Source organism: Penaeus vannamei, chromosome 10 (assembly GCF_042767895.1).
Source record: "Penaeus vannamei isolate JL-2024 chromosome 10, ASM4276789v1, whole genome shotgun sequence".
Taxonomy (NCBI): domain Eukaryota; kingdom Metazoa; phylum Arthropoda; class Malacostraca; order Decapoda; family Penaeidae; genus Penaeus; species Penaeus vannamei.
In genome coordinates, this window is record NC_091558.1 from 14,192,399 (window position 1) to 14,207,398 (window position 15,000).

General features: G+C 44.4%; 1 protein-coding gene across 5 annotated transcripts in view; it reads left to right on the top strand.

Moving 5' to 3' along the window:
• ATP8B (ATPase phospholipid transporting 8B) overlaps positions 1–15,000 on the top strand; it is a 60,356-nt gene that overhangs the window by 6,273 nt on the left and 39,083 nt on the right. For all 5 annotated transcript variants that reach the window (XM_070126377.1, XM_070126378.1, XM_070126379.1 and 2 more), the window contains exon 2: positions 9,785–9,843. In XM_070126377.1, the coding sequence (XP_069982478.1) occupies positions 9,785–9,843 (59 nt within the window). The remainder of the gene's footprint in view (positions 1–9,784; positions 9,844–15,000) is intronic.

Below are 15,000 nucleotides of genomic sequence, written 5' to 3' on the forward strand. Positions count from 1 at the left end.
TCATCATCATCATCATCATCATCATCATCATCATCATCATCATCATCATCATCATCATCATCATCATCATCATCATCATCAGCATCAGCATCACCATCACCATCACCATCACCATCAGTCATCATCAAGTCGTCGTCATAATCAATCATCGTCATCAGTCATCATCAGAAGTTATCATCATCATGTCATCATTATCATCAGTATCACTGTTGTGGAAGGAGCGGCATCAACGCCCGTATGCATTGTGACCAAAGGCAATTCCATTTTGTTGATATCACCGTAACTCCAATGACCTCAATTAATATCAATATGCCTGACGTTTCGGTATTTCACTAAAGGTCGTGAAGTTAGAGAGGAAAGTTCACAAGTACACTTTGATGTGCTTTGATAGAAATACTATTTATTGACTTTTATGTAACGTAGACCGTGAGAAATTAATTATGCAAACATTAGCATCAGTTCAAAAGATGCAGAGAAAAAGTCTTGAAATTAGATGTTTGGGATCTGAGCTGAACCAGCCCACAATTAGCCTCAACTTTAGAGACATTTTCTCTCTCTCTCTCTCTCTCTCTCTCTCTCTCTCTCTCTCTCTCTCTCTCTCTCTCTCTCTCTCTCTCTCTCTCTCTCTCTCTCTCTCTCTCTCTCTCTCTCTCTCTCTCTCTCTCTCTCTCTCTCTCTCTCTCTCTCTCTCTCTCTCTCTCTCTCTCTCTCTCTCTCTCTCTCTCTCTCTCTCTCTCTCTGCATAGACAGGTAATGAGAGAGTTAAGAATAATAATAGGTTTCTGTTTTCTATTATATATTTGTGTGTGTGTGTTTATGTGTATTATGGTTTCTTTATATAATTTGTAAAATGCATTTCACTCGTTTTTGAAGGGTTATTAGTAGTATTGCTTGAAGATGTAGTTGCTTTTGTCAAAGGACGGAGCTAACCCGAAAACTGACGAAGGAATGTGTTAATAAATGAGGAACAGGAGGGAATAGAAGACAGAAGAATCTCAGTTGATGAAGTCGTTCATGAAAAACAACAGTCAAACCAAAATGGGGACAGTAGAAAAAAAAAAGTTGTGGACGGGAAGAGTTTGATAAATGAGAATAATTACCTCCTCCCCCTCCCCTCGCCTCTTACTGCTTGTCCAATCCTTAACAATGACAGGTAGCAGTTTGTTAAAGGCGAACCATTATAGTTAGCCAGGTGTCTTGTTTCCGAGTCTGAACGAGCCCAGGCCATCATTACGACTGCTTCTTCATTGCGAAAGGGAAGTCACTTTCATTCCTTTTTTGCTAGTTTTTTTTTTTTTTTTTTTTACTTTTTCCTCCTCGTTCTTCTTCTTTTCCTTCTCCTCTTTCCTTTCCCTCTCCTCTTCCTCCTCCTTCCTGCCCTTCTCCTCCTCCTTCCTTTCCCTCTCCTCCTCCTCCTCCTCCTTTCTTTCCCTCTCCTCCTCCTCCCTCCTCTCCCTCTCCTCCTCCTTCTTCTCTCTCCTCTTCCTCCTTCTTTTCCCTCTCCTCTTACTCCTCCCTTTCCCTCTCCTCTTCCTCCTGCTTTTCCTTTTCCCTCTCTCCTCTTCCTTCTCCTGTTTTTCCTTTCCCTCTCCTGTTCCTCCTGCTCCTTTTCCTCCTCCTCCCCCTTTCCCCTCTCCTCCTTTTCCCTCTCCTGTTCCTCCACCTCCTTTTCCCTCTCCTGTTCCTCCACCTCCTCTTCCCTCTCCTGTTCCTCCACCTCCTCTTCCCTCTCCTGTTCCTCCACCTCCTCTTCCCTCTCCTCTTCCACCTCCTCCTTCCTCCTGCCGGCTGTGAGGAAGCGCCAGACGAGTCTAATGGAGAGAGACGTTTCCTTCGCCATTTCCCCTCTTCTCCCATTAGCCAGCAAGTCTCCGAGGGGAAAGAGGAAGAACACTCATTAATTCATTTATTTGCCCAGTTCCGTTTGTTCTTTCCCCTGTTTTGCCTCGTCTTGTTTTACATGTTCTACTTCTGTTTTGCCCTCCATTTTCCTGTATGCATTAGCATTTCCCACCCTCTCTCTTTATCTCTCTCTCTCTCTCTCTCTCTCTCTCTCTCTCTCTCTCTCTCTCTCTCTCTCATCTCTCTCTCTCCTCTCATCTCTCTCTCTCTCTCTCTCTCTCTCTTCTCTTTTCCTCCCTCCCCTCCTCCCTCTCCCTCTCCCTCCTTCCCTCCCTCCCTCCCTCCTCTCTTCCTGCTTTTATTTCTTCCTTCCTCTCTCTCCTCCCTTCCTCTTCTCCCTTCCGTCCCTGTTATCCTACCCCGCAATAGTATTCCTTGTTCCGCCCACCGGCAACCCTCGGGAGTCCCCCCCCCCCTCCCTCCGCCTTGTTCACCGCCGAAACAGTATCGGAGAAACCGGGATCGAAGTGTTCCGGAACGTTCTCTTTTCGGAATAAATATCTGATGCACGAGACGTAGGGAAGGGAAGGTCGACCATGAATATGGCAGTACGTTGGTGACGTCACTGGGTGTCATGTGCAGTCGGGGGAGAATCAGTCTTGTTGTTGCTTCTGTTTTGTTGTTGTTGTTGTTTTGTTATTGTTTTGAGTGCCATTCGTCCTGTTTTCGTTCGTGTAGTTACCCTGTGCTGGTATTCTGCGCCTCGATCCCCTTTCTGTCGCATTTCTTGTCGCTGTTTTTTTTTTTTTTTTTTTTTTTTTTTTCTTAGAGAGAATCTTGTAAGCGCCAGTCTAATCCGTCTGGCGATCGTGACTCATCAATCGTGACCTTAATGACATTATCATTAAATCTAGTAAGTAATTTCTCATTATACAGTTGAAAAAGACCCGAGGAAGGTTTTGATTACACAGCATACGTTATCGGTTTGGTCACGTACACCCTTCTTCTGTCGATCACTGCGTCCAAAGAATTCTTCTCTTCTCAGTTCGTTAAATGCGGATTTTCTCTCGCCACTTCCCCTTGTGGCCGGATAGCGGGTGGGGCTGGGGGGGGGGGCGTCTTGAATTTGATTGTGAATTATTTAGCCGGAAATCGCTGAGTGGGTCTTCCGGTTCCTCTTTTTTTTGAGGTTGGCGTGTTTTAATTCCTTTCTTTTAAGTATAGGTATTTTATTAGTTTTAGTAGATCAGTGCACGCATGTAAGGTTGCCTTTGTATGTGCACGTGTGTGTGTGTGTGGTCGTGTTCTCGTAAATGTATGTATTCATATACTATGAATTGACTGCGTAAGAATTGTTTATATGCTTTACAGAATATGCTTTAAGACTGGTCTTTGTTGTACAATATTTGGATTATTTTTAGTAAGGCTTTTGATATGATTTATGTTCCTCTTTGTTTTTTATCTCTTGAAATTAGTCCTCGAGCCAGCAGCTGCCCACTCTCTGTTGATTACTGATTTTTGTTGAAAAGACCGTCCGTCGTCGATTCTCGCGTGGGCTTCCTATAGGAAATGAAAAAAGAAAATGACAATACCAACTTTTGCTATAGTTGGGCGTAGTTCGACGTGGAAATACGAGACAAAGGCGTCCTGGAGCAGTGTATTTGTTTCCGTCTTGGTGCGCAGGGCGATTGTCTTCTGTCCGGGCGACGGGCGGACGGCCAGCGCGCGGGAAAGCGAGGAGGGTTTGAATTTCGGATTTCGGGATTGAGCGCAATTTTTAAAAAATTATTTGATGATTTTTTCCCCCTCTCTGATTTTGTCGTATAAATTCTATATAGATTTTGACGTTTATTTTTTTGTTTATTTCGGGCGGTTCTATGAATTGGATGGGCGGATTACTTGCTACGGAATTCAGTGCTGAAAATTTTCCGTATTGGGATCTCTCTTTTCGTCTCTCTTTATTCTTCCTCTTTAGTCAGTGTGACGTCGTGTTTAGAAGACAAATATGCTTAAGATACCCCAAAGTGTTAATCCATATTAGAACTCTTTTGGGGGGATTTAATACTTGGGGAATCACTTGTATTTGTGTGTACTTGTGTATGTGTGTGTGTGTGTGTGTGTGTGTGTGTGTGTGTGTGTGTGTGTGTGTGTGTGTGTGTGTGTGTGTGTGTGTGTCTGTGGTTGTATATTAATGTGTTAGTGTTTGTATGTTTGGAGTGTCTGTGCGAGCAATACGGACAGAAAGGGAAACACACAGACAGAATAATACGAATAAACTATATATGTCATTAATTTTGGTGGTTCCATCAGCGGTAAACACGATTAGAGCGGCGATTTTGAGTCGACTCGAAATTCCCACATGAAATTTAGCGTCACCGCCATAAACTGGCCGTTTCTCGAAATTGCCTTGGGGGTTATGTGCGTATGTTTTGTGTGTGTGTGTGTGTGTGTGTGTGTGTGTGTGTGTGTGTGTGTGTGTGTGTGTGTGTGTGTGTGTGTGTGTGTGTGTGTGTGTGTGTGTGTGTGTGTTTCTGTGTGTGTGTGTGTTTCTATGTGTGTGTGTTTCTGTGTGTGTGTTTTTTTTGTGTGTGTTTCTGAGTGTGTAGTGTATGTATGTATGTATGTCTGCGCGTGTGTGTCTGTGTCTGTGTGTGTGTTTTATGATACCCCGAAGTACGCGCGCATTCACAACCCATTTCCTTTCTCTATTTAACACGTGAAGGATTCCGGCAGGGGAAGGATTGCAATCCTTTCTTTCAGTTCTCTCTGTTTATTTTAGTTGTTTTGATGCTTGGGATCCTTGATGTATTTGCTTACTTATTTATTTGTCGTTCTTCAGCTTTCTTTGTGCTTAATAGCCTATATTAGATACAATTATTTGATTTTTTTTTTTGTAAGTGAAACCTGGATTAACAGTGAGATGTTGTTTAATTGTTGTTTTATTCATTCAATTTATTATTTTAGTATTCTTGGCATTAGTATTGATAACGTAGAATCGACGCATGCAAATGTAGCCTTGCGTGGGTGCATGTGTATTTTTCTGGTCGTGTACATAGAAACATTTATTCAGATATGTGTGAATCGTACGACTGTATCCACAGATTAAGGTAGTGCTATCAGCTGACCTTACAGGGCTACCATGTTTTTGTGACCTGTGAAATGTACCTTACGTTAGCTCGCAGGTTTTTCTTCGTCACACTGCACTCTGGCGCCCACTCGAAAAACATGGGTACTGTTACATGATGCAGATGTCTGTACTGTCATCGTGTGTGTTTTTGTATTGTGTATTCGTAGTTTTATGAATATGTATATGCAGTGTATTTGTTTTATATCATGTCCGCTGAATATGCTTAGGGTCATTTGCCTCTCCGAAGTGTAGTGCTAGGAGAGAGGTTTCTGATAAGCCTGACATTATTGACAGATATTATCTCCGAGTCCAGATTTGTTCGTTTTATTGTGATTATAGAAACGCTATTCCGATTATTTTTATCTCGTGTAGTAGTTCCCTTCTTTGAGAGAATTTTAAGCATATCTTGTTATTAACTGTATCTGAAGAAATGAGTAAGAGCGAAAGGAAGGAGAAGGAGACGGAGAGAGAGATTGAGAATGAACGAAGGGCGAACGGGAGGGAAGAGGAGAGATTAGAACAGCCAGCCAAAGTGGAAATAAAATCTTGTGCAGTACACGCACTGATCTTTACTCGCATCTACACACAAGAACATTGGCCATTAGGCAGATGTTTTTTTTTTCTTTCTGGAATTGATAACACTCAAGAGATAAGCAGCGAGGCACCTGATTGGCAGGGAGATGCCCCCTGAGTTCTCGTTGTCATCGGCTGAGGTACGACTGACGGCGCTCAGCTTGCGTCACGTGGTTGGTCGGCTCTCGTATGGAGTAGGAATAGGAGTATCAGCTTTTCCTTCCCAGCTGAAACCTCTGCCGGATGACGCCCGAAGTAACTGTAACAAAGGGAAAAATCCGATATATGAAGAAAAGACAGTTGCGGCTAAAGTTATCGTTATTATATTAGATCTCTTTTATTACCGGCATATTTATAGTAGTAATAATTGTTATAATCATTGGCGTTTTTTATCACCGTAGGCACCATGATATCATTAATACTAACAGATGTCCTTCCGCTCACAGTAGTAAAACGTAATGATAAAAGGAGACAACAGCCAAAATGATAGTAGTAACAGCTGCAGTATCAGTATTAGTAGTTATAGCAATGATAATAAAAGCTATAATAATAATAACAATATCAACAATAACAATCCTACCGCTTGCAGATACTGGGAAAAAATAAGGTTCATATGCTCTATAATTTTTTTATACTTTTAGGTTTCAGAAATCGGTCCTGTGACGGGCAGTCTATCCGCAATCCGGTAGTCACGGACGCGGTGCATTGTGTCCGTGTGTATTGCCTAATCGTGTACCCTTTGTTTGGAACAAGCACTGATAGTCCAAAAACCGCGATAAAAATGCTGTGCTTTTCTTCTTCTTCTTTTCTTTTTCTTTCTTTTTTTCTTCATCTTTTCTTCTTCTTCGTCTTCTTCTTACTATGCGGGCAGTGATACTCTCGGTAATGAATAAGGTTCGATGAAGATAATGAGGATGTTTAAGATTTGTAATAAAGGAATATTTGATTTGATTAGGAGCATCATGCATCATTTCAGTCAAGGGGGCGTGGCGCAGATTGGGGGGCGGAGGTCACAGGGATCGCGCCAGATCTAAGGGGTTGGGGATACTCGACCGGAAATAAGATCTTATTAAGGGTGATACAGGAAGAACAATTAATAGGGAGTACAGTCAATAAGAAGAACAATCAGCTGGGAGTACAGTCAGCAGGGAGGAGAGCCAGGAGGGAGGAGAGCCATGAGGGAGGAGTCATCACATTAACCCAGAAAAGCAGCCGAACCATGGCGACATGCAGCGCCAGGGGGTCGGTCGCCGCGAGTGAGATCGTGCACCGAATCGGACACGGTATCCGTCTCATGACAGGATCTTGGTCGGTTGGGATCAGGTAGGCCTATCAGAGGGGCGCGATGACGTCATGCGGTTGGATCATCGGACTGACATTCATATTTGTTTGTTGTTTTCTCTGGAAACTATGAAACCGTAGAGTCGTCGTTCCATGGATTCGTGACAGGGTTATGGACTCTATTGCCCAGGTGTATATCTGCCTCGTTTTCTTATCTAGTGTTGTCTCAGATAGCGGCGGGGTGGGGTGGGGGGTAGTTGCCCGGGAGATAAGAAGGGGGGTATAACGGGCATTGTTGAAGGCGGAAAGTCATACTCATTCATTCATTATCGATGCGGTAGACGGATAGAACTAGACAGAAATAAGTTGAGAGAGACAGATAGACAGAAGAGGGAGGATTTCCCCTTTGGAAAATCCATTGCAATTTATTCACTGTCAGTTGTCTGTGTGTAATGGTCCGCCTTATTTCGCTGTTTCTCTTTTTTTTCTTTTTTTTCTTTTTTCTGGGCTTCTGATTATTTTCCGGGTTTGGACGGCCGGTAAATTTATTATTCAGTTTTTGTCACGATTTTTCTGATATTGTCGATTGTTTGGAAGAATAGCGAAATGTTTGCCTGTCAACAGTGTGTTACGCCCCAAGATATTATTCTCCCTTTCCCTATCCCTCCCCATGTTCATTTCTCATTCTCCTCTTCCTGTTTCGCCTCATTTTGTTTTGTTTACCTTTTTCTCACTCTTTCCAGCCTTTTCATTTATCACTCTTCCATGATTCTTCTATTTCATCTCTCAGGAAGAATGGAAAGTAGAGAATAGGAAAATGAATTAAATGCTTAATTTTCGTGTTGCTGTTGTCGACATGTGTTACGTTTTCTGTTATACGGTAATTGGAAATAATGATACAATTGTGTTCAGTGTACGATATTTTGTAATACAGCTAAAGCAAAAGCAAAAAATAGAAATAGATAAATAGATAAAATAAATAAATAAATAATGATGATAATCAATAGTACAGTAGTTCTTACAGACAGGTTGTCAGTCATTTGGGATTTTTTGAGGAAGTGGGAATATTTTGGATGTTCTTGTTCATGTGTTATTATCTATCGAGTTAGATTTTAGATGCTATTGAAGAAAAAGATGCATTACTACCATTGCATTATTTTCATTTGTGTGTGTGTGTGTGTGTGTGAGTGAGTGAGTGAGTGAGTGAGTGTTAGTGTGTGACATTTTCTCCAGACTGTAGCCAATATATGATCGTTGGTCGTAGGTAAAAGATTTACATATCTAGTGGCTGCTGGTCGCGTTAGGCAGATGATCATTATGCATAGTTCGTTCATAACTTGAATCATAGGCAGTGATCTCCAAGGTGCTCGTTATGGACAGGCGGTCGTTCTAAACAGGTGGATGCTATATCCTGCATGATATATATATATATATATATATATATATATATATATATATATATATATATATATATATATATATATATATATATATATATATATATATATATATATATATATATATATATATATATATATATATAGGCTCGCTCGCTTCTCGACGTTTCTTATTTATTTCCAGTCATTGTGTTGTAGGATCAGATCAGTCAAGATTTTGTATTTTATATTCGTATGTGATAAAAGGTAATATTGCCATCCCGATTGCGGCGTCCAGGTTAGGCCAGTGGTTGGGCGGGGACAGATGTGCTCTTGCTGTGTAAGTGTGGCGATAAGTCTGAGTGTGAGTGAGTGAATCTGTGTGTGTGTGTGTGTGTGTGTGTGTGTGTGTGCGTGTGTGTGTGTGTGTGTGCGTGTGTGAATGTGTGTGTGTGTGTGTGTGTGTGTGTGTGTGTGTGTGTGTGTGTGTGTGTGTGTGTGTGTGTGTGTGTGTGTGCGTGTGTGAATGTGTGTGTGTATGTATGTGTGAATGTGTGCATGTGTGTCGCGTCGCCAGAATCCCCGCAGTGTGGTCGACCTCCGTTGGCGAAGGTCGTTATGCCGCTGTTTATCGCCGAGTTACCGCTGCCCTGATGGCCCTTGTGCCGGCGGCGGCGGCGAGGGGAGGCCCGGCGGCGTTTCCCCTCGTGAAGGAGGACGTCTGGCGGGGGAGCGATACGCTGGAGGGGGAAGGGGGGTGGGAGGGGCGGAGTGGGTGGAGTTGACCTCGTGACCTCTTTCGTGACACTGTGACGTCATTTGTAGGGTCGTGACGTCTTCTTCCTTCCCCTGAGGATGGATAGGCCTCTCCTTGTTGTGTGGTTGATTTACTCTTGTTACTCTCCACGTGGTTGGCCTTCTCTCGGAAGACTTTGACTTTTGTTCATGCTTCTCTGAGCTGATGGCCTGTATATTTCTGTGTACATTGATGTGTATTTTTCTATTATTACTTGTGTACAGTATACACGCACGCGCGCGCACACATACAGAGTGTGTGTGAGATGGAGACAGTGATGATTATTATAAGGCAAATGGTGATCAATAAGCAGTACTGAGAACACGCATGTAAACGTTATTTACTGCGCAGTACATGTTATTAGAAACAAGGTTTATGTAATCTCATGTTGCAACACACGCACACGCACACGCACACGCACAAGCACAAGCACACGCACACGCACACGCACACGCACACACACACGCACACGCACACGCACACGCACACGCACACGCACACGCACACGCACACGCACACGCACACGCACACGCACACGCACACGCACACGCACACGCACACGCACACGCACACACACACACACACACACACACACACACACACACACACACACACACACACACACACACACACACACACACACACACACACACACACACACACACACACACACCATCATTTGTTTGTCTGGATATGTAGTGATACTTTTTTCTTTCTTTTTTTCTCTATTTTTACCGCAGAAATAATTGCCACTGACTGTATATTAACAATGTTTGTTTTGTTTTTCAGAAACTGAGCGGCGCATCAAACCAAACAACCCAGAGTTCAACGCGCAGTTTAATTATGCCGTAAGTAGGCCTGTTCAGTATGAAGTATTTAAAGTATTTCTCCTTAGTTTTTCTAGGATTATTTTAGTGTATATGACCAATTTCCCTGATTAGATATTGGTCTTGAAGGTCAAAATATTATGGCCTTTTGTTGCGTCTAGATCATTTTATTTTAGGGAAGACAACTGCCGGGTAGTTCACTCTTCATATTTACACGAAATTGACCCCTTATGACAGCGTTGTTGACATGAACGGAAAAGAAGGCTCATGACAGCCCATTAGGTATGTAGGTGTATCGGAATTGTTCGGCTAAACAAAGATCGTAAATAATGAATAAGATGAGTAAATAAGTGAACGAAAAGATAAAGGAATAGATTAAATGAAAAGAAAGAAAATGTTTTACGAAGTTATACATGAATATCTTGCCGGAGGAGGGTGTCCAAGCACTGACGTCGGTGGCGCGGGGTTGAAGGGAGTACGGGCGGCGCACGTGTATCGCGTTGCGTGACGAACCGCTGTTATTCCTCGGCGGCAAAGCGTTTCGTGGAAGGGAGTGCTTTTCATGGGTTTTCATGGCTGCTTATGGGAGTGTATTTATCTACCGGTTTCACTTAAGTTTATGTAAATTAGAGTTGGGCGTATGTATATTTTTTCAAAGATGGAAATACTTGCTTCTCTGATTATTTTGTTGAAATAGTGCTTCTTCACCTTTTGGGACTTACCAGACTATGTCGGGCGTAAGAAGGTAGTATACAAGGCAAATGTCTGGCCCCTCATAAACGCTGACGATGCAGGCGGCCGCAGCGGTGGCGTCCATCAGCGGTTCGCTTGCACAGGCAGGTGAAGGGGCCCTTTGCCTTTCGTCCGCGTGTCGTTAGTCCGCGGAACTGCCCGTCTTCACCATTGGACTTTGCGGCGCCGCTGCTGGTGCCTGAAGGTCTCATGAAACATAGATAGTCCACGGCGCCATATAGTAACGCATGCATTGTAACATAACCAAACATTTTCAGCAGTATCGTATGCTTAGTAGTCAGTAGCATTACACGAGAGAACATAGACCTCAGAGACACTTGGCAACATAACCAAACATTTTCCGTAGTATCGTATGCTTATAGAAAGTCAGTAGCATTACACGCGAGTACGTAGACCTTAGAAATACTTAGCATTAGATACCGAGCGATGCCGCATGGCAATAGACGGCCCCTAATGCATCTTGACAATGGTTGGCCCATGACGATGCATGCCGATAGTTAACAGGCACTCCTGTCATGATTGTGTGCCGCTGGAAGTATTGATTCATAACAAACCTACTTAGCAATCAGATTGATTAGCGATTGCCCGGGTGCCCGCAGTACACAGTAGCCGTGCATTGGACCTTGTTTATGCAATGGGCAAGTATTGGACTCTGCTGCGCGTGTTCCGAAGGGTCGATGCTGCCTAAGCGATGTTAGAGGGACTTGATTGAACTGTTGGTGGTCGACGTGACGGAGGGAAGGATTCGCCGCCTGTGAGGTAACGCATTCTGTCGAGGGAGGGAACGTGAGGCATTTTCTTCATCGTTGAAAATGGGGTTGATAAAGCTCTAGGTGTGGATTAAAAATACAGGCTATGCCAGCATCTCTCATATTGCATACACACACGTACGTACGTACGCATACGCGCACACGCAAACGCACACGCGCGCGCGCGCGCACACACACACACAAACACACAAATACAAACACAAACACACACACACATGTACATACATACATACATATATATATATAATATATATATATATATATATATATATATATATATATATATATATATATATATATAATGTGTGTGTGTGTGTGTGTGTGTGTGTGTGTGTGTGTGTGTGTGTGTGTGTGTGTGTGTGTGTGTGTATGGATCTCTTTAAGTATATAATGTGTATGTATATGTTTCGGTGACACGCACATACACAGAAACCCCATCCGCGAAATGCCACCGCATATGACTATTGGAATCCTGTATTCGGCGCCAGCGGGAGACGTAGCCGAGAGTGTACACAGATCGATCTCCACTTGCCTTCAGCCTCAATAAATGAGTATAAAGCATTTTGCATGCAAGCTCATTGATGCAAAAAAAACGAAAAAAGAGTGAGCATGAGTCGTTTACTTCGAGCCTAAAATGAAATTGATGTAGAAATCGGTAATGAATATCAGCGGGCCAATGCTTAGGTCCCGTGCCAGCTCGGGCTTGCGTATGAAGGTCAGTTACCCTTATTGGTGGAGGAGAAGGTCAGATAGGCAGTGGGAGAAATTATGCTTTTCTCACACGCACGCACTCGCACGCACATACACGCACACGCCATCACTCACACGCGCACACACACTTACACTTACACACACTTACACGCACACTCACTTACACGCATACTCACACTCACACTCACCCTCAAACGCATACTGACCCACTAAATCACTCACTGATTTTCATTCATTGTTTTACACGATTTATATATACACCATTTATTCGGGTCTCAGTGACTATGTCGACAGAAGTACCAGCGAGAGAGGTAGTACTGCTTATTCTCCTCTTCCTTTTCTTTTCTTGCTTTCGTGTTGCTACAGGGAAGCTCGCGTGACACAGCAAAGAGGGCCGGACCCGAAAGCACTACCCGAGTACCTTCAAGCATTAGAAGGTTACGTATTTTTCCATAAACAGTTTAAGGATCCGTTTCTTTGGGAGAAGCGTTCGATCGGGTGTTGATATCCAGCGTGTGTTTCAGCCGCGCGTTCGCAAATACAAGCAGGCTTACATAAAGAAAAAGAAAAGAGAAAAGAAAAGAAAATGCGGTCTGCTCCACGAAGGCTCCTGAAATATGCACGCAAGACAGCGGATTGATCTACCCTCGTTCCTTGGAAAAGCTCGTAACACCCCCACCCCCACCCCCACCCCACCCACTCCCATCCCATCCCCATTACGTACGCATGCATTTGTCACTGCCTCGCCCTCACCAATGTCCCTTGCCCCAGCGCCGTGATAGGGCGGGTCCGGGGCCTCCTCCTCGCCCACTTGCTTTCCTCGCCGTTCGTTATTTCTCGAGCATAATCGACGCCCCTTTGTTTATCTTGGCCCGTCGAGTTGTTTGTGCTTCGAGGAAGGGTGCTCTAAACCGTGCTTGAGATGTGTGCCAGGTGTCATTGTTAGCGGCTCGTTAGCGCCCTCTCGCATTGTCGCTGCTGGACGCCCGGTATGGATCTTCCGCCTGTCGCTGAGGACCGCCATTACGTGTTTTAAGTTGCGCTCATTAGGGAGGCCTCGGCGTCGAGAAGGAGACGAGGAGAGGAGAGGAGGGAGGGAGAGGGAGGGAAGGATGGAGGGAGAGGGAGAGGGAGAGAGAGAGAGAGGGAGCGAGAGGGAGAGGGAGAGGGAGAGAGAGGGAGAGAGAGAGAGAGGGAGCAAGAGGGAGAGGGAGAGAGAGGGAGAGCGAGGGAGAGAGAGGGAGCGAGAGTAGATGAGAAAAGAAGGGAAGAGAAGAGAGCGAGATAAGCGACGCATATATTTTGCCGTCAATATATCGGATTGACATTTACCGGTGGGAAGTAAATAGCTTGATGGCGCCACAGGAATTCTATAGTATTGATAAAAGCAAATTCGTTGGACGCCATTTATCCCCCCCCCCTCCCATTCCCCAATGTTCCTCCTTACTCCCGCCCCTCTTACTTGGATTCCCACGGTGTAGGGTTCTCTCGTCCCCCGTTCCCCATTGCCCCCGGGGAAGGGTGCGTCCTCCCCCTCCCCCTCCCCCGGGCGTCAGGCTCTTCAAGGTGTAGTTTAGTGCTCGTACGTCAGGAATGGAGGTGTATGCGTCTTCGCTTGACGTCTATTGAAGAGTGTAGGTGGGCGTCTAAGTCGTGTGGATAGACGTTCTCTCTCTGCTGATGTATGCATTCCTACTAGAAAATCGGAATATGTGCTTTTATCTTTGTGTTTTGTATCGTATGTCTGTCAGGAAAGACGTAACACATCCTGCTTTTACGAGGAATGTTTTTATTTATTTTTTAATGAAGATGCACTGGCCAGGCTTACACAAACCCCTCAACTCTTTTAGTTTGTCGTCATTTTTTTAAGCAAAATTCTCCCGTGTAACTCTGAACTTTCTTTATCCGAATGAGAAAGTTTGAGAACTTGGGAATTATTTTTCCGCTGTTCGACCCTGCCCAATCCGCCCGGCTCGAGAGAAGAGAGAGAGAAAGAAAGAAAGAAGAAAAGAAAGAAAGAAAGAAAGAAAGAAAGAAAGAAAGAAAGAAAAAAGGAAGAAGGAGGAAGGAAGGAAGGGAAGGAAGGGAAGAGAGAGAGAGAGAGTGATAGAGTGGAAGAGAGAGCGAGCGAGCGAGAGAGAGAGAGAGAGAGAGAGAGAGAGAGAGAGAGAGAGAGAGAGAGAGAGTGAGTGAGTGAGTGAGTGAGTGAGTGAGTGAGTGAGTGAGTGAGTGAGTGAGTGAGTGAGTGAGTGAGTGAGTGAGTGAGTGAGTGAGAGAGAGAGAGAGAGAGAGAGAGAGAGAGAGAGAGAGAGAGAGAGAGAGAGAGAGAGAGAGAGAGAGAGAGAGAGAGAGAGAGAGAGAGAGAGAGAGAGTGAGTGGAAGAGAGAGAGAAAGAGCGAGCGAGCGACCCAGGCCCGCTAATTAAGCCTATGGAAGCCGAATTACGTATGAATGTTTTTCTTTCCACGGACCGAAACTCTAGTTGAATTATCGGTCTACCTCCCGAATGAGGCAAGTTGGACATCTGATATCGCGTTCAAAATAGAAGGGAATTTACTTTCGTGTTGGGTTAACTAGACTGTAAGCTAGACTAACTTTCTCTCCACGGGACCATCCGACAAGTTGCGAGTGCTTGAGAATTTTTTCATGGTGCTCCTCATTCTCTCCTTCCTCATCTTCTTCATCACCGTCATTCTTATTCTCATTTTAATTTTTATTTCCCCCCCCACTTGTTCTTATCCTCTCTCTCTCTCTCTCTCTCTCTCTCTCTCTCTCTCTCTCTCTCTCTCTCTCTCTCTCTCTCTCTCTCTCTCTCTCTCTCTCTCTCTCTCTCTCTCTCTCTCTAACTCACTCCCTCACTTCCTCACTTCCTCCCTCCCTCCCTCTCCCTCTCCCTCTCCCTCTCCCTCTCTCTCTCTCCTTCCTTCATTCACTCACTCCCTCC